At 38.3% G+C, this 19438-nt stretch overlaps 2 protein-coding genes across 4 annotated transcripts in view; one reads left to right on the forward strand and one right to left on the reverse strand.

The window, feature by feature from the left end:
• The first annotated feature begins 342 nt into the window (after positions 1-342).
• Positions 343-18277, forward strand: XPA (XPA, DNA damage recognition and repair factor). 2 transcript variants are annotated; one of them, XM_081152177.1, is made up of 7 exons: positions 369-575; positions 2013-2123; positions 3700-3805; positions 6273-6438; positions 8178-8295; positions 16847-16979; positions 18188-18277. In XM_081152177.1, the coding sequence occupies exons 1-7, from the start codon at positions 404-406 to the stop codon at positions 18192-18194; spliced, it is 813 nt and encodes a 270-aa protein (XP_081008303.1). In that variant the 5' UTR covers positions 369-403; the 3' UTR covers positions 18195-18277. The 2 variants fall into 2 exon arrangements, with proteins under 2 accessions (XP_081008302.1, XP_081008303.1); XM_081152176.1 differs by lacking the exon at positions 18188-18277 and having other exon boundaries at positions 343-575; positions 16847-17924.
• A 261-nt stretch (positions 18278-18538) lies between these two features.
• NCBP1 (nuclear cap binding protein subunit 1) overlaps positions 18539-19438 on the reverse strand; it is a 35972-nt gene continuing 35072 nt past the window's right edge. For both annotated transcript variants that reach the window (XM_081152167.1, XM_081152168.1), the window contains exon 23: positions 18539-19070. In XM_081152167.1, coding sequence (XP_081008293.1) covers positions 18957-19070 — 114 coding nt within the window. In that variant the 3' untranslated portion in view covers positions 18539-18956. The remainder of the gene's footprint in view (positions 19071-19438) is intronic.

Raw genomic sequence — 19438 nt, forward strand, 5'->3', positions numbered from 1 at the left:
CCCAGCTTAAATAAATATATAATCAATAGATTAGAACCACAGGGTTGTGCTTCTCAAACCTTAACCGTTGAATGTTAGTGGGAAACTTCGGTGTGCCATATTGTTCTAAAAACTACCCCTAAATGGTGTATGTAATTAGAACTTAATGTTTCCCGGTTTCAGTCAATGTCATTTGTAATAAGAACCATGCATTTCTGGAAAAGCAGGCAATGTTTCTTCTGCTCCACGTAGCACACTTGGGGGAGTCAGGCGGGCAGCAGGGATGCCCCGCCCCCACAGGTGTGCAGACTCCGCCTACCCCCTCCCTCCGCCCTCAAAGTCGCGCAGGCGCACTCCCTCTCAGAGGCTGCGGGGGAGCCTGCGCGTGCGCGGGACTAAGTACTAATAGCCCCTGAGAGTGGAGATGGCGGCGGCCGACGAAACCCCGCCGGAGCCGGCGACCTCGGAGCAGCCGGCGGAGCTGCCGGCCTCCGTGCGGGCGAGCATCGAGCGGAAGCGGCAGCGGGCGCTGATGCTGCGCCAGGCCCGGCTGGCGGCCCGGCCCTACCCGGCGACGGAGGTTGCGGCTACCGGAGGTTTGGGTCCCGGCGGCGCTGCCCCTCTCCTCCCCTGGCGGACCCGGGGCCGCGCCCGTTGCGGCGGCGAGTCCCCGCGCGTCTGCGCACCCCCCGCTGTCCGGGGGCGTCCGCGCCGGGTCCGGTCGTAGCGAGCGGTCCCAGCCCGCAGGGCGGCCGGCGGTGGAGCCCGGGCCTCGCGCGCCCCGGCTCGCCTCGCCTCGCCTCGCCGCCCTGGGCCGGCAGCCGGGCCGCGGGAGCCGCCCGCCCGCGGCCGCCCCTTTCGGATCCTTCCCCGCGGCTTCACCGGAGCCCGGCGGTGGAAGTGCTGGGTCATATAGTTCTATTACTATTTTTTTGAGGCACCTCCGTACTGTTTTCCTTCGTGGCTGAACCAATTTACAATCACACCCCCAGTGCGTGAGGGCTCCCTCTCCGCATCCTCGCCAGCACTCGCTTGTTGGTTGATTTATAGATAGCAGCCATTCTGACAGGCATGACGTGGTATCTCATTGTGGTTTTAATTGCATTTCCCTGAGGATTTAGTGATGTTGAGCATCTTTTCACATGTCTGTTGGCCATCTGTATGTCCTCTTTGGAGAAATGTCTATTCAAGTCCTCTGCCCGTATTTTAATTGAATTGTTTGGGGTTTTTTTTGGTGTTAAGTTGTATGAGTTCCTTATATTTTTTGGATATTAATCCCTCATTGGATGTATCACTGGCAAATATCTTCTCCCATTCATTAGATTGTCTTTACACTTTGTAGATGGTGTCCTTCATTGTGCAAAAACTTTTTAGTTTGATGTAGTTCCATTTCTTTTCTTTTTTACCCCCGTCTGAGAAGACAGCCAAAAAAGTATTACTAAGAGTCAATAAAAAAGTTTACTGTCTATGTTTCTTTTAGGAATTTAATGGTCTTGGGTCTTACATTTAAGTTGTTAGTCTATTTTGAGTTTATTTTTGTATACGGTATAAGGAAGCAATTGTTTCGTTTTTTTTTGTTTTTTTTTTTTACCAATATCTGTTCAACCGGGGGTGGAACCTGCAACGTAGGCATGTGCCCCAACTGGGAATGGAACCCGTGACCTTTCAGAGTAGGGAAGGACACTCCAACCAACTGAGCCTCACTGGCCAGGGCCCTACGTGCTATTTTTAACTTTTAATTGTAGATTCCTGTGCCTGTTCTATGTACATAATCATATCATCTACTTAGCTAGCTAGGTATTTGAAGTGAATAAAGACTGTTTTACTTCTTTCCAACCTTTATGCCTGTTTTGTTTTCTTGTCATATTGCACCAGCTGGGGCCTTTAATATAATATTGACTAGAAGTGGTAATAGTGGATATTCCTTGTTTTGTTTGATATATATTAAATTTAAGGAAAATTTCTGTTATGCACAAGGGAACATATGGGCTTACCTAGTTCACTTCTTGACCACTTTTACTTACTTTTTATAGGCATGGCTAATGTAAAAGTAGCCCCAAAGATAATTGACACACATGGAGGTTTCATTCTGGAAGAGGAAGGAGAAGAGGAACACATAATTGAAAAAGTTGTTCATCAGCCAGGTAAAGTGTGTTTTCAGAAAATAGGTGTCTAGGTTGGTCATTTTGAGTAATTTCCATAATTCTTTGCAAATTGATGTTAAATAATTAAGTTAGGCAGTGAGTAGGTTAGCTTTATAAGAGCGATAACGTTTGGCAGTTATGCTAGTAGATTAAAAATTAAACCGATTTGGCAGTGATTAATATAACTTGTTTGTGTACAGTAAGTCGTCACTTAACACCATTGATAGGTTCTGTGTCTTGAAGTGAAACGCTGTAAAACAAAACCAGTTTTATCGTAGGCTAATTGATATAAACAACAGTTAAGTCCCTTTGGCATTTCACTAATGTTACAATGAAATGATGTTGAAAGAAATGTTATTTGAGGACTTGCTGTACTTAGGGTTGACATTCGGTTGTTTTATAATGGGCAGAGACAGCCATATTGACCGATAGAAAAAATACTCAAAATAAAATTACCTTGATAGGTTGAAATGAGAGGCTAAAACTCAAGAGATAAAATTTAGGACATTCTTTTATGTTTGGAGAAAAAAAGCAGTTTACAAAGTATAAGATATGGCGATCTGGCATAAAAAAAGAATATAGTTTAAGGTTAAAGTTTCAGTCATTTCTATATAGCCATATATAATATCCTCTGGGTGAGGATACTTTCATACTCTTTGAGAAAGTTAAAGTTTTATTCGATCATAAATTTGATAGCCAGTGGTGTAATATATAACAGCTTAAAAAACCTATTCCAGTTTTAGCTGCAGCAACAGAAGTGTTACATATTGAAGGTAGATAATAGTCCTTTTCTATTCTTTCTGTGTCTTTATTGTTTTCCGAAGCTGAGACTTTCTTTACCTAGGGTAAAGATCCTTAGCTAGCTGAGTATTTGAAATCCTTAAAATGTCTAGCTTTACTCTACCTAGAGTAGTTTTTGTGCTGGGTGTTGAGACTATATTGCAAAGTGCAATCTATACCCTCAAGAAGTTTGTAGTCTAGTGGTTAAGACAGATGCAGAGGAAGCAGTTTTCTCTGTTGGTAGGGGGTGAAATGGAGGGAGAGAAAAAGTTTCCCATTTGAAAGTAAATTCTATATTGTCTCTCTTCTGTTGCCTTGCTGTTCGTTGCTCTTTTCTGTTATGAGGCAAGGAACGCAGGCAGCTGGGAATGGCAAGGTAATAGATTGTCCCCTAAAACCTCTAGAAAGGGAGGTAGCCCTATCAACACCTTGACTTTAGCCCACTGAGACCTGTACCAGACTTATAAACTATAGATCTGTAAGATAATAAATTTTATTTTAGCCACTAAATTTGGAATGATTTTTTACATTAGCAATATAAAACTAATACAAATATCTTACACATGGTTTGGGTTTATAAATACTTGATGAATTGATAGGGTTTTCCCACCCTGATGTTATTTCCTTTTTCCTCTTAAAATTTTTTTTTAGATAAATATGATTACATAATCAAGGTTTTGTCTTTTATGTAAATTGTGTGAGGCATAAAGTACATGTCGAGAAGCTGATAAAATAGAGGAAAATGTATTGTTCTAGTCACAAAAAAGGAAACTTAAAGAATTAATCTTTTCCTTAGGCCCTGTTATGGAATTTGATTATGCAACATGCGAAGAGTGTGGTAGAGAATTTATGGACTCTTACCTTATGAACCACTTTGATTTGCCAACTTGTGATAACTGCAGGTACTTAATTTATTTCAAACAATGTTCTCAATTGCTAAAGTTTAATGTTTACATATAGGCTTAGGGTAAAACAATTTGCTCCATTTGGATTTAATGTTCTTTAATAATTATGATTTTTACTGTAGGAGTTTCCTAACATTTCTATGGTTTCCATCTTGGCAAAGAAATACAGGAAGCCTGTGCTTTTCAGAATTATAGGTCACATAAATAGGAATGCCCCAGGTCCTGCCATGGATAGTTTTCTCTCTTTTTGCTGGCCTGGGTGGTTTTAACTATCTGCCAGTAGCAGGTTCATACCCCTTCTCTAAGGGTCTCCATTTCTTTCTTGTCTAAGTGAGTGCTGACACCTTGGTCAGAGGACTGGGGCTGTTAATGAGAGGAGGGGAGTAAAAGCTCCCCAGCCACTCTCCTGGTTCTCTCAGAACATCTCTTCCCATTCATTTTTTACTTTCCTGAACAGTCAGGGAAGAGAATAGAGGAGGAAAAATCACATTCTTCTATCATGCTTTTTCTTCCCCTGGCCCTTACCCTCTTTCTATATCACCCTGGAATAATCCTCCTTTCCACTTGGGTCTCCTGTTCCCTGTGGTTTACCTCAGCCAAGTCCTTGTTGGTGTCTTTCACACCCAACATCCTGTCTTGGAATCTTACTTTGCCCTCTTGTCTGTACCTGTTCCCACTTCGTATACCTACAGCCCTAGATCAACTCCCAACCTGCCTGGAGGCCCGCCTTTTCAGCATCCCTGCTACAGATCCTGGGAGCCATCACCATTGACTTTTGCTGAATAGAATCCTTGGAAGATGGAGAGAATGGAGGTGTTTCTGGTTTCATGATCACATCGGTGACTGGAAATGTCCTGGCACCCATTGGAATATTCGTTATAAACTCTGTTTCCATGGACACACAGTGTCATTAATGCACACAGTGGTTAAGGTCCACAGTATTGTCACTCTCCTTAAAGTATAGATAGCTTTTGGAAACTGAATTAGCACACATAATCTTATTTCTATGAGAAAATGAAAGCAACTAATGTATCAATTTAAAGAAAGTTGTATAGTAAAAAATGTACTTTTAAAAATTTAAACATAATTAGGAACACAGTCCTCCATTCTGTTTCAACATCTTCCAAGATTATAATTTCAGTACTATACAATGTAGTTTACCTGTCCCCTCCTTTAGTTAAGACTTCCAAATTATTTAGCCTTCTTAAAGGTATTTCCAGTGTTAAGCCTCTCCTCCCTGACCTGTACCTCTGCTTTAGTGTTCTTTACTTCAGTAAAGGCCAATTTCCTTCATTGGCTATTTCTCTAGTATCCCATGTTTAAGTTCAAATCCATTTGGTTCTATGTTCAAACTGTATTCCCACCCTCTCTCCCACTATTACCTTAGACTGAGCCACCATCAGCTTCTGCCTGAACCACCGCAGCAGTGATCTTTAAACTGGTCTCTTCCCCCTACTTTTGCACTGTTAGTCTCTTCTCCATATAGCCTTTTACTCAAAACTCTTTAATGGCTCCTAACCCATTTAGAATAAAATTGTCGTCTTCGTCATTGCTTACTAGGTCCTTGCCTATCTCTGTCTTTCTCTCTCATCACTCCTCCCCATCACTCACTTTAAGCTTTCTAGCCACAGCCACCCTCTTGCTGTGAGCTGCAGTTGCAAAGCACACTCCTGTCCTAGAGCCTTTGCATTTGCTTTTCTCTCTGCTAGGAATGTTCTTTCTCTGGCTATTCAGAACGTTCTCTGACTTCTTAAGGGCTCTGCTCAAATGTCCCCTTACCATAAGTGACTTTCTCTGATTACCCAATCTATGTGAAATTTCTCTTCTTTACCCTCTTTATATTCCTTCACAGCACTTTAATCTGTCACTGTGTTTGCTTAATAACTGTCTTCTCCTTTACTAGAATGTGAGATTCATGAAAACAAGGCTTTGCTTTTTGTTTGCTGTGTTCCTCATGCCTCAGACAATACCCAGCGTGTACACAGAGAACAAACGAATGAGAAGAACTATGTAATTGACTATGTCTCCATTTTTACCTTGACTTTGAAAGGCTCAGAGCCAACTGGAGACTTAACTGTGTTGGGGCAGGTGGACCTTGCATATTTATTTTCCTTATATCCTGCCCATCCTGACTACATGCTTTATATTTTCTTACTCAATGAGTCTTAGTTCTCATTTATATCTGAGTCATTTCAAATCCTGTGTGGAAAAGAGGGACTTTAAGTAGAAAAGAAGTTCTTAACATGTTCATTAACATGGATTTGCTGCTAATATAGCTTCTCAGAATATGTAAAAGATAAAAGTGTTTTTCTGTTAGAATTTTTATGTTGCCCATTTAACTGTGAGAGCTACACGAAAAGTATTTTGTTCCTTTTGGCATGCATACCCCTAGGTTGTTGGACTATTTGAAAACTTAGTTTATTTTAAATAACTAACGTACATAATGGACTTAATTTGTTTTCAGAGATGCTGATGATAAACACAAACTTATAACTAAAACAGAAGCAAAACAGGAATACCTGCTGAAAGACTGTGACTTAGAAAAAAGAGAGCCACCTCTTAAATTTATTGTGAAGAAGAACCCTCATCATTCACAGTGGGGTGATATGAAACTCTACTTAAAATCACAGGTTTCTAATGAGTTACATTCAGTCATTTTATACCCTGGGACAGGTGAAGTTTTAACAGGAAGCTAATCCTAATTAGTGTAGTTTTTGCTCAGAGAGTGTTAAAAAGGTCCTTTGCATTTCGTTGCTTTGCATATGAATCATATTCATAATGACAATAATATTTTCTTATTTTGCTTTTTGGCACAGCACTTTGGAGCAAATGTATTACCATTGAGTAATGTTACGAGTATAGTTGGGAAACTAAAAAAGCTTGGGCTAAGAGTCAGACCCTGTATTCTTGCCCCCGCCCCCCGAAAATTTAAAAAAAAAGAGGAATTTTGCAAATGCCTAAAATCTAACTCTACTTGGGAAATACTCATCTGAAACCCTATCAGATGTCCATATAACTCTAGTATGCTCCAGAACAGATCTTCTCAACTCCTCTTGCTGCCACTGTGTTACAGGTGTGCCAATATAGTTAATACTCTTAGCGCCTGGGGCTGCTAGAGTGCCCCGGCTGGGTGTCCTGAGTTACAAGCAGCCTCCTTATCTATCCCAGAATGGTACAGATACTGTAATGTTCTTTTTGTGCCATTATATAAAAAAATGAGGCATTACTTCAGAGCAATTTGAATTAGAATATAATGGAAAATCCTAGTATCTTTAAATAAAATTAAGAAGCCACATGTAAAACCAAACACACTGAATTTTATTGAACATAGGACAACTATCAATTAGAAGATTCACTATTATTTTATATATGTCAAAAATGGAAAAGTGCTCATTAAACTGTGCCAATGCTTCCTTATCATTTGGTGTTTTTATTTTATACTTACTGTAATAGTGCCATTGCACTTATTGTACTTTTTTGCTATATATCATGCTTGTGTGTACATAAAAAGGAAGTGCAAGTAGAGCAGCTTTATTAAGGTATTCCTAAACTTCCTTACATTGAGCATCTAATTCTGAACCACTTTTGACTTAGAATTGTTTGGTGATGCAACATTTTCAGAGGGTTAAATTGTGGAAAATGTGATGTTTTAGAACTTTTGAAATAAGAGTATATCACTTTACTATGTTAAGAAATTTGAGTTTGCTACATTGATATTTTGGTCCCCTTAACATATTGCAAGCAATATCCTGAGCATAATTCTTAGTGTATATTGTTACTCTCCTAAATATGAATAAATTTTATAAAAAGTAAAGATACATAATCCAAAGTTTTAAAACTAGAATAAAGACTTCTTTATTCAGCTGCCAAAGTTAAAAAAAAAAAAGCATCTTCTAAAGATCAGAAGTTAGTAAAGTAGGTGGCAACTATTATTGATTCAAGAGGAGAAGAGTAATAGTGATTGATTTCCTGTGGTGGGAGATTTTTGGAGGTTACCTTATACTTAGATCTGATGTGACTAATTGATAAGTAAATTTTGGGGGGTTGAGCTTGCCAAAATTCATCAAATCCCCTGATTTACATGTACTTATGTGGATTCAAGTGAAAAAGCTGAGACAGAGAAACAATTACAGAGGACAACTTTTCTATTTATAATCGAGGTCAGCATACATTTACTGAGGGTCTCATAGGTTTAGATACAGGTATTAATAGAGTTGTTTCTTATCAATATTTTAAATATTTTAAATTTCAAATAAGTATAAAATTGCACTTGAATTAGATAATTCTTTGGTGCCTATGGATTTAATAATTATAACTTAATTTACAATTCTGAGTCACAACTAATTTAAATATGGATCCTGTGTTATAGATTGTGAAGAGGGCGCTTGAAGTTTGGGGTAGTCAGGAAGCATTAGAAGAAGCGAAAGAAGTTCGACAGAAAAATCGAGAAAAAATGAAACAGAAGAAGTTTGATAAAAAAGTAAAAGGTAAGTGGCTACGTTTATATCATAAAGGACTGTTTTACTGCTTTGCAAAAAGCCTTTAGCTAATTTTTTCCTTTTTAACATGTAATGTCACCAGTTGATTGGAATATGTTTTGTCATACATACATTGAAGAAAAAACTCTTTTGCCCTCAGGAGGTTGGTGTTTGAGGCTCTGAGTTCAAACTTCACAGTATTGCAACTCTAAAAAGCATGTAAACCCTCATCTTAATGTGAATCGTGTTTTTATATAGGATTGGGTATATCCCTGGTCAAAGATTTGACAACAGTTTAATCTTAAATATGACCAAGAGGGTTATTAAAAGCAAAATATCCACCAACAAGCCTAACTGCTGAAATGAAAAAATCATGACTAAGTCTTATCTCATTTAGCAGCTAGGAGTAACCTAATGTCAGTCAGTCTAATCACTTTTATTTTATAGATGAATAAAAAACTTAGGTAGAGTGACCTGTTACATAATTACTAGTGTTGGGACTGGAACCAGGCTTTCATGACTGAAAGTCTGCATTGACACATTCATTTCTCTGTCCATCTATCTATCCATGTGACTATCCATTCTGTTGCCCATCTTTCTATTTATTTGTCCATGTATTCATCTTTGTATGCGTGTCATCCCTCCCTCTATCCATATCAGTGCATCCAATAATTAATGGCTCAGCTGTGTTCCAGACACTGTGCTAGTATAAATGCTGCAGTCACAGTTTGTCAGAAGAGAAAGACCAGCGAACTTAAAATCTTGATAGAGTGTGATAAGTATTGTGATAGTGGTGAACATGGCATGCTGCAAGAGAACAAAGAACACTTTTTGCTATATCACAGAATCCCTAAAATGTCTTAAAAAGCAGGCATAAATGTTCTTCATACAGTATTTGTAGAGTCCCATGTGGTGTAAAGTATATAGAGAGCATGTATTTTATGTGTATACAGGGTTATACATATACTATATCGATCCATATGGAATTAGTCTCTTAGCCATAACAAATAATTTTGCTTATGTTTTTAGAATTTAGGAGAGGCTTTAGAGGGTGCATGAAAATAGCTCAGATGTCTTAAAAACAAACAAAAAGAAAAAAGAAGCTGCCTTGTTTCTTTTTATTATGAGGGGATTTCCCCCTATTTTCATTACAAGAGTATTTCATTTCAATGCAGAAAAGTATTTCATTTCAGTGCAGAAAAGTTAGAAAACTACAAAGAACTATCCCATGATTCTGCTACCCTGAGGCAATCATTGCTAACATTTCCATGTCTGTTTTTCCAGTTCTTTTCAATGCATAGATGCCTTAAAAATATTTTTTCTAAAAATGGAAGCACTGTTGACATTTATGAAGTTTATCATAAGTTTATCAGGACAAGTATTGCCATTATGAACATCCTTATATACATCTTTATATAGATTACAGTTAACTTAAAGTATCAATTCCAGAATCAGAGGGTAAGGTAAGCGTACTTTTATGGCTTTGTAGAGAGGTTTCATATAGCAGCTATGCCACATAAGAGCATTTCACTGAAGAATCTTCTCCAAATAGCCCCTGCTGTACTAGTCTTCAAAACTACCTGCAAGGACTAATTAAGAGGATTTGGAGACTTTTTTGATCTTTTCATTGTTCTGCCCTAGCCTTTTCTCTCTTCAGCATCAAGGGGAGCCTTGAAAGATAAAGTAACAAAAGGCATCTTAAGAGATATGAAAGAGGAGGGCATATTTATAAACTAACTACCTGTTAGTCTCAGGTTTTTGTTAATCCCAGTTACCTGAATCTCAGTTCTTCTCTGCTGCCTCCTTAAACCCCTTTCCTGATGGTATTTTAGTGCAGACAGTAATACACAGATAAGGGAATTAGAAATTTGTACCTGCAGAGAGATGAAATATTTTGAAAAGAAAGGCTATCTGTAATATTTGTCTTAGATACTATTTCTGTAGGTTGGTCAAGATGTCATCTAAAGTTGACTAAATTTTTATCATTTGACTAACAATAAAAGATTATGGCATCTGTTGTATTGCATTATGTTTTCTATAAAAATTCTATTAAGGTAATATAGTTTAAATAGTATGGATAGAACATTTAAGATTTACACAATTTTCATATATTTTTTTTTTTTTTTTAAACCCAACTTATAAAATTGTTTTTCTCACTATGTTAAGTTGCTTTAATCACCAGATAAACTGCTATGGATTTTCCTCATCCTTGAAGAGTTTGAACCTGTCCTGAGTTTTTTCTTAGCTCTCTTAAGGCTGGTTTCTTTAATTCAGTTCATTTCTTGTTTGGATGAAGCATGTCTTTTGAGGAAATTTTTCCAAGTGGTTATATGAGTAGTGTATTTTCCAAGTCCCTGCAAATCTAAGAATATTGTTTCTTTTGCATATGAAACCAAAGTTCTCTCTGTTGTATGAACATGACTCCATTGTTTTTTGGTATTTGATGTGCAGAGGCCAGTGTGGTACATTCTTTAATTATGGCTTCTTCTTGCTGATTTGCTTTTGAGGTTGGTGGATATGTTCCTGCCTTCCTGACTAGGCCACAAAGGGCGGACAGTGGAGTAGACACTGTAGAGATAGAAACAAGGAGCTTACTATGCAGTTGGCTCAGAAGGCTCAGAACAGAGAGGAACAGAAGCAAGTCTAAAAGTTTTTTAGTTGAAAAGAAATTGGAACCTGGTTCCCTCTTGGCCTTCTGATTCTGATCCACAAAGAAGCTGGCACAAATTTTACTTCTTTATGGAAAGGTAAGAGATTATATTCCCTGCTTTTAGAATATTATCTACTTAGCAGTTTGCGAAAGAATCGATTTTATTATAGAAGAAAATTAAAAGTATAAGTAGTATAAGGTATGTGCAAATATAAAGTGAAAGAAAGAATTTTGTCAGCAAATTCAAATTGTTATACATCTCAGATCCAAGGAGGCAGTAAGTAGAAATGATGGCATCACTGCTGCTCAGCTTAAGTGGATTTCAAAAAAGGCAGTATGTGTTAGCTTTGATTTTGGACGGGAACTTTTCATTGGTGCAAATACACAGAACATTTTGGGTTTGCATGCCTCCTTTCCACAAATAGGCAGAGAAGGCTTTTCTTTAAAGTTATACTCAGCTTTCTCTTATTTAGTACTGGTAGAGGTTAGCCTTCAAAAAAAAAAGAAACAAATTTTCACTGTTTACTATTTGCTTTTCCCCAAAAGAAGTGGGTAAGAAAATTCCACTTGGGGCCCCTTCTGAGTTGGTGGCCATTTTACATATTGGGCGTACGGTTATATACATGACTGTTTTCGGCCTTCTCTCAGGAGAGTGTGAAGGACACAAGTCCCTGTACTCTGCTTCAGTTTACGGAGGGCAAAATAAGATAGAAGCTGCTTAGGTTGCTTCATCATTTCCTGGTGATTTTTTTTCTTCTCTAGTTAACAAGAGGCACGGTATGTCAAAACTCCCTGCCTTCCCATCAAGGATTTCAAAGCATCTGGTCTCCCTCAGAAGTCTTTATTTCTTATTTCTCATTAAGTATACCTCATAAGCAGCATTCAACTTCTTTGAACACAGGCTGCCTCTTTTGCAAAATTAACATATTAAGTCAAATCAAATGCAAGTTTTAGAGTGGTAGAAAATAAATTTTTTATTGAAACAAGGATTTACGGGAAAACTTTTGTTGGTAAAAAGGATAAGCAGTCCCTGAAGATATCAGCAGCAAGACAACATTTTATGCACTTGAGTCGATTTCCAGGTGAGGCAGCCCACAGCTTTCTTGGGGTGGAGTTCTAAGCCATTGGGACCAGGAGGTTGTAACTTGGGAAACCACTGTTTTCTCCAGCTCCAGTTAGGCTTTCAGTGCTGCTAGGCTGTCTCCTCCCGTCCTTCCTCCAAGGTTTTCTCAGTCCCCAAGTCCTACCAACTCTCTCCCCTCTTCTAAAGTCTCTGACCTTTCTGCCTTCCTCTCCTCATTCTCAGCAGTAGGTAGTTGATCTCTACTTCCCAAAGTTTTGCTTAAAGTGAAGTAATGTGAAAAATACATTAATCTTAAACAAATTTTTAATTATGTTGAGTCTGCTGATACATGCTTTTCTCCCCTTCACACATGTATTGTGCTGAACCATTTAAGAATCACTTGTAGACACTGGGATGCTTTTTTTTAATCCTCACCCAAAGATAATTTTTCCATTGCTTTTCAGGGAGGGAGGGAGGGAGAAGGATCGATGTGAGACACATCGGTTGATTGCCTCCTACATGCTCCCTGACCCGGTTTGGGGATTGGGCCTGCAACCAAGTGTATGTGACCTTGGCCAGAATTGAATCCAAGGGCTGAGCCTCTAACCACTGAGCCAAACCGGCGAGGGCGACACTGTGATTATGTCATTATGTCAACATGTTACCTCCTAAAAAGTGACATTCTTCTGCATAACTAAAAATGATCACACCCAGTAAGTTTAACATTAACATAATGCTATTATCTAGTATATATATCTCTTTCCCAGTTGTTCCAATGTCTTTATCAACTTTTTAGTTGTCGGATCCAGGGGCCATTTAAGGATGATGCATATCGAATAGTCTTAGTTCCTGAGCCTTTTTATCTTTCAAGATACTGACATTTTTTAAAACTAAGAATTGACAGTTTTTACATTTCACAGTACAAATGAAAATTGCTTTTTTGGTCCCACTGCTCCCCTCCAAAATGAAAACACCCATAGTTACAGCACCACGGTCTCCTGGTGAAGTAGACAGAACAAACATAAACGGGTAGGCTCCCTCTCTTGAGAGTCCAGGCCACCTGTTTTGCAGAATGTCCTTCCATTTGGGTTTATTCCCAGCTTGTTTCCTCTTAGATTAGGGTGGAACAGTTTTGGTAGGAATGCTTCCTAGGTGATGTGTGGTTGAGTGCGCCACATATCAGGACACATGTACCAGTTCTCCTCTGAGAGAGGGCTACTCAATTTGATTGCTTAAGGCAGTGTCTGCCAGATTTCTTCAGACACTTCCCTGTGGGGTGACTTTTTGACACTATATGAACATCTTGTTCCATAAGTTTTACCCAGTGGTTTTAGTACACAGGGATGGTTCTTGCATTAGTCAGTTATTAGGGTAGATGTAAATGGCGATTTTCTATTTGTTATCCTTCCTATAATTACCATTTGGCTTCCTTTGGAAAGGAAAGCATTTTTAGTACCATTTGGATTCATGAATTTTTATTATCAGATCAGTGTTATAGTCTATCATTTATTTTGATGCTTATTGTCCCAAATTTGGCCAGTGGAAGCCCCTTCAAGTTAGCTCCTGTCTTTTTTGTTTTTATTTGTAAATAATTTCAAACTTACATAAAATTGCAATAGTACAAAGGATGCCCATATATCCTCTACCCAGCTTACCTTTTGTTAACGCTTTATGCCATTTGCTTCATCATTTGCATTCTTTTTCTGTACAGTTTTTTCTGTACTCTTTGAACTGGTTGTATCCATCATCACCCTTTACTCCTAGCTTACTACAGTATTTCCTAATAGGACTGTTCTCTTACGGAATCAAAGTATAATGCTGATATTTTTATCTAATCTGTTATCCATATTCTAGTTTTGTTAGCTGATCCAATAATGTACTGTACGACTTTTCATTCTAGTACAGGATCCAGTCTAGGATCAGGTATTGGCCTCAGGAACCGCGTCTTTCTAAAGTTTTTTATTCTACACCATTTCCACAGCCTTTTTCTTTTATGACAGTGACATTTTTGAAGAACACTTTTTAGAAATCTTTTTCATTTGGGGCTTTTCTGACTTGTCCTTGATGGTTAGATTCAGGCTGTGCATTTCAGGGATAGCACATAAATGATCTATCTTTCTCAGGGCATCACATCTGGAGGCATGTGATGTCCACCTGTCCTCAATGGTGATGTTAATATTTATTTTTGATTTGATAAGCATAAATAAATAAAATTGTAAGACCTTGCAAATATCCTTAACACTGCTCTCTAGAATTTAGCATCCATCCATGGATGAAGGTTCTTTCCTGAACCAGTCTTGAGTATGATTGTAGCAAACATTTTCTAACTTCAGCACTCTGCATTTAACTAGTTAGAAGCCAGCATTCTACAGCATCCTTTCCCCCATTTGTTTATTATTGGTATGGGGTCATGAATTCCTGTTCTTTACAATGTAATCGGCTCATTTCTGTCAATTATTTTGGTGCTCGGATTTGGGCCAGCAGGAGTAATCTTTTTTTTTAATCCTCACCCAAGGATATGTTTTTATTGATTTTTTTGGGGGGGGGGGCAGAGAAAGACATCAGTCACTTGCCTCCCATACACTCCCTGACCAGGGATTGAATCCGCAACCTAGGTATGCGCCCTGACTGGAAGTTCAAGCTGGCAGCTTTTTGGTGTAGGGGATGGCACTCTAACCAGCTGAGCCGCCTGGCCAGGGAGGCGTGTCTTCAGACTAGCTCCTGAATCCTTGATGTGTCTTCATCACTTGTTGAGTACTCTTTCCTGTTTTCTAAACAAAACACATGTAGTTTTATGTTTGCCCATATACACACATGCATAAAAGTTAAAACCTTGAGTTCACACTGATAAACCCCATTCAATCCAAAAATTTAGGGTTCATTCTATTTTTCTCCCTTATTTTACTCTGACAGTGAGAAACCTGACTCCCATTATCCTTACTATGCTAGTAGATTAGATACCCCTGTATGTAACTAATCTCCCATCACTGTTGCTGCCTTCTCTGTAAGAAGACACTCCTTACACCTTTCTTGGGCTTCCCCACCCTACCACGGATGCCTGCTTTACTTGTTCCACTTAGCAATGGTTTTAGGAATGTTTTCGTGAAGGAAAAGAAGGGCAAGAAAATGACAAACACCAGATTTTTAGTACTTGCTTATTTTTTAGCACTTTTCCCCAGAAATGTCTAGTAAATACTAAAGGTATGACAAATTATGGCTAGTAAGCTACATTTTTGTTAAGTATTCTTTTAGTATTAATAATGTTCTCTCTCTTCCTACGTTCACATAATGCTCAAATTAGGCAGAGGTTAGCTTAGCAGTGATTGGAATGCAGTCAGATTTTGAGATTTTCTCAGTGGGGCAGGAAAGGAAAAGTGGCCAGGAGATACATCAGAACAAAGTTGAAAAGTAGGTATTAACTCAAACAGGAGACATCTTCCTGTCATCTGAAACCATGAGGCACCTTTATAGCTCTGGTTAGTTCATCATTTCATTTATTTATTTATAAACTGTCCTAAGGTAAAATAAAATAATAAAAGGATAGGGGCATTTCATGTCTGGAAAAATTAGCATTCTTCAGAATATGAAATGATATAGGTTTGGATGAACATGGTTTTCCTTAGTCTATAAACTGTCTTGAGATGTGCATGTTGAAGCTTGAATCATCTCAGATAAAGTGCTTTTCCTACTGGAGGAATGAAAAGGCAGCACAGCTTGGTTAGGAACATAGACCTGAGCTAGACTGCCTGTGCCATCAGCTTAGCTGTCTGAACCACAGCACAAGTTATGTAACTTTTCTGTGCCTTAGTTTTCTCATCTGTAAAATTGATAGGTGTACTTATTTCAAAGGATTGTGAGGGTTAAATGTATTTTATAAAGTGCTTAGAGCAGTGCCTGATACATAGCACTGTATATATATTTGCTTGTCTTCGTGATGTAATAAAGGCTGAAAATACAAAGATTCAGGTAGTCAAGTGGAGTAAGCAAAATGTGTGATTACTTGGTGGATGTTGATCTTTGTCATACTGTCCCTTAGGTTGTGCTGCTGTCAAAGACAGTGCTGGGATTGATCACTGGTCAGCACAGAAAAATTACAAACAGTTACTGTTGCTTTTTATTTATTGAACTAGAAACTGAGACGTTATTAGCTTGTTAATTTCCAAGTGGAAAGACTTCTAAACACTGAACAAATGACCTGGGTTTACATGCTATCTTTGCTCAGTTTCACTACCTGAAAAATAAAATGAAGTAAAATAAAAACTCTATGGTTCTTTGTAGCTTTTAATAGTCTATGATTCTTATATTTAGATTATACTTTGCAATAATTATTAGCAATCTTCTAAATACTGCTCATTTTATAGGAGAAAGAATTTAATAGACTATTAATTGCAAGAGTTTTTCTAAGATGATACGTGAGCATAGTGGCTGGGTTCTTGACTTTCTCATTTTCTTGCAAGCGAAGCTTGACTTGCTTTTTATAGAAAAGAAGTTCCTGACTTATATGGAATTTAAAAATGCTCCTTGTCCTCAGGTCATCCCAGCTGACCCCCTTTTCCTACTGTGGCATCCTATCTTCCATAGTCTGTTGCTCGAACAAATCCTGTTCTTTTACTCATCTTAATTTTTTTTTCTATCTCTAAGCCACACCCCCCATTTCTGACTCTCCCATTTCATACTACTCCAATAATGGCATGAATGATGTTAGGCCAACCTGGTGAGGTGAGTTTGTATAATCAATTTTGATTTGTTAAAGTTAAGGTAAACCATATTTGGTTTAAACACACACTTGATGGATTTCAGCTTAACAGCACTACTGAAAAACTGGCTTTTTTTCCTCCCCCCCTTAGAATTACGGCGAGCAGTAAGAAGCAGTATATGGAAAAGGGAAATGGTTGCCCACCAACATGAGTATGGACCAGAAGAAAACCTAGATGACGACATGTACCGGAAGATTTGTACTGTGTGTGGCCAGGAATTAACGTATGAGAAAATGTGATTTTTAGTTAAATGATCTGTTTTACAGAGTTTTAGGTTTAGATAAAGGAAATTTAGGTTGGTCTTGTTCAAAATTCACCAAAAAGAAAGTCTTTATAGATGAAACAGTTGTATAAATAATGCTTCAGTAATAAGTATGTATGTTATGTCTTAAGAGCAAGTTTCACTTAAGGTTCAGCAGGTCTGGCTGTGGGCTAAATATTGGGTCTGTGATCATTTTTACTGGAACAAGGATGGGAGCTGAGTGATATGGTAGGTTTAAAAGTGTTAGGTGAGAGCTAAAGTTGAGAAATAAGAAACCAAGGCAAACCTTAGATTGGAGTAGGAGGACGAGCTTTTTTAGTAAAGGCAAAAGCTGGCTGCACTAGATTCTTATCCTAAGAAACAACAGGAATGGTGGTAGCCCCTGCACTCCAGAGGCTGGGTTAGGACTTCTGGACTATTTCTGTCTCCAAGTCAGGGAGCAGGGAGCTACTGCTGGGACAAGTCCTGATTAACAAAAAGAATAAAGAATGAGTTGTGGGAGTCCGATCATGTTTTCTGTGTCTGTAGGGTTTACTATAGGCCCTAGTAGTAGTCACTAGATAGCCCTTTTCAAATCTGGATTAAAATGGAAAAAACAGCAAAGAAGGTAACTATGATAAGTTTATCGTAACTTGCTAACATTTACTGATCACTTATCATGTGCCAGGAAAGCACTATGCTAAGTAGTTTCTAATTTAATCCTGGGAGGGAAGACAGCTTGCTTCTGTGCTTATTTAGCACTTGGAAAGGAAATGATAACCTACAACCTGACATCACCCCAGACATCTGGATCAAGTTTAGCTAGTCAGAATTTCCTCTATCATCTCAAAAGGACTGCAAGGTAGTTACAGCTAGTAAGAGGATTTGATCCAGTGTGCTTGATTACAGGGTTTATGCATTATTTTTTTTGACAAAAAGAAATTTAGATCAAGATAAACTGGGTATTTTCAATTTAAGTGATTGATATAACTTTTTATCCTACTGCTACAAATGGAAAAGAGAGGAATTTTATACATTTTCATTTTTCTTTCTAAATCAGCTGTTGGAGCTTATGCTTAAAGACAGGCAAAAGTTAAAACAAGTCAAACTCAAAGAGGCTTGACTATAATTACTAATTATTCTCTATTTTTTGATTTTTAAAAAAATGTGCTATATGCTAAATATTACAGCTCATAAAAACTGATTCTGAATGCGCAAGATCTTCCTGGGACAAAAAAACTTCCAGCTTCATGACAACAAAGTAACTAGGTGTTTAGGCTGCTGACAACAGCATTACTGCATTGGGAGATAAGGAGCCCTTGAGCGACATGGATTTAGGTTCAAATGGCACATACTAGCTGTGGACCTTGGGTAAGTTACTCAAGTAGGCCTGTTTTTATCTGTCAGCTGGGCATAATAACCCATATTTAATCCTTATAACACTTTTTTAATGAAAATTTCAAATGGAGTTAAGTATACCTTCAGTAAGGAAATCACTAGTTTTAAAGTAAACTGAGATGATAAATGATGAAGTACCAAAGTTTAAAAAACATATTTTTAGTTTTATTTTAGCCATGTTAGGTTATCCAGGAGCTGTGAAACCTATGCTACTTGGTAATAAACCCATCAGTTCTATATTACTACTTTGTAAGCTTGACCTCTAGTGTTCACATATCTCAGATCAGTTATCTTTTGTGCCTTAAAGAGAAAAAGTGTCAATCAGAAAAGTTGTATCTGTCACATATATAACAATACATCCTATGGTCATCGTCACATTGTCATTAGGGAATATTTGCTTTTTAGGGGTAATTACAGGTAACCAATGCCATATTCACTGTCCTCCTCCCTGTTTCCTTTAGAAAGTGAAAGGATACTACAAGAAAGCAGGCATTCAAACCATCAAAAATAAGACAAATTAGATTTTTAAAAAAATCTTGACATGAGGGGGAAAAATGACCATTAGGCCTGTAGGGCACAGAACTGCTGGAACACAGCCAGGATATGAGGGTCTAATTCAGCAGTGAAGAGCAGGTTCTCCAGGGTCACCATGTACTGCTGGATTATTTGGTGATGCTGTGGACACAAAAGGGGGTATTTAGGTCAGGTAAAAGAGCACATAAGCATCTTGCAGAACATTCCCCTCAGCAGCCCACTCATGTTGTGAAATGATGGGATGGGGGTGGGGGGTGGTGGTGGTTATGCTGATGGGAATAACAGGCCCCTGAAAAGCCCCAACATTAAGAAAATGTAGATAGAAATGAGGGGAAGAAAGGATGTTCAATAACCAGCTTCTATGTAAATGCACTGACGTTTCAAGGCAGGGCCTGCTGCTACCACTATTACAGACTAGGTTAAGCCGGGTCTCTCTCCTTTAATGATGACAAGACACAAGTATGACTTTAAAAGTAGCCCAGACAGGGAATGACCTAGGAAGATTTTTT

The sequence above is a fragment of the Miniopterus schreibersii genome (assembly GCF_964146895.1).
Source record: "Miniopterus schreibersii genome assembly, chromosome: 11".
Lineage (NCBI taxonomy): Eukaryota > Metazoa > Chordata > Mammalia > Chiroptera > Miniopteridae > Miniopterus > Miniopterus schreibersii.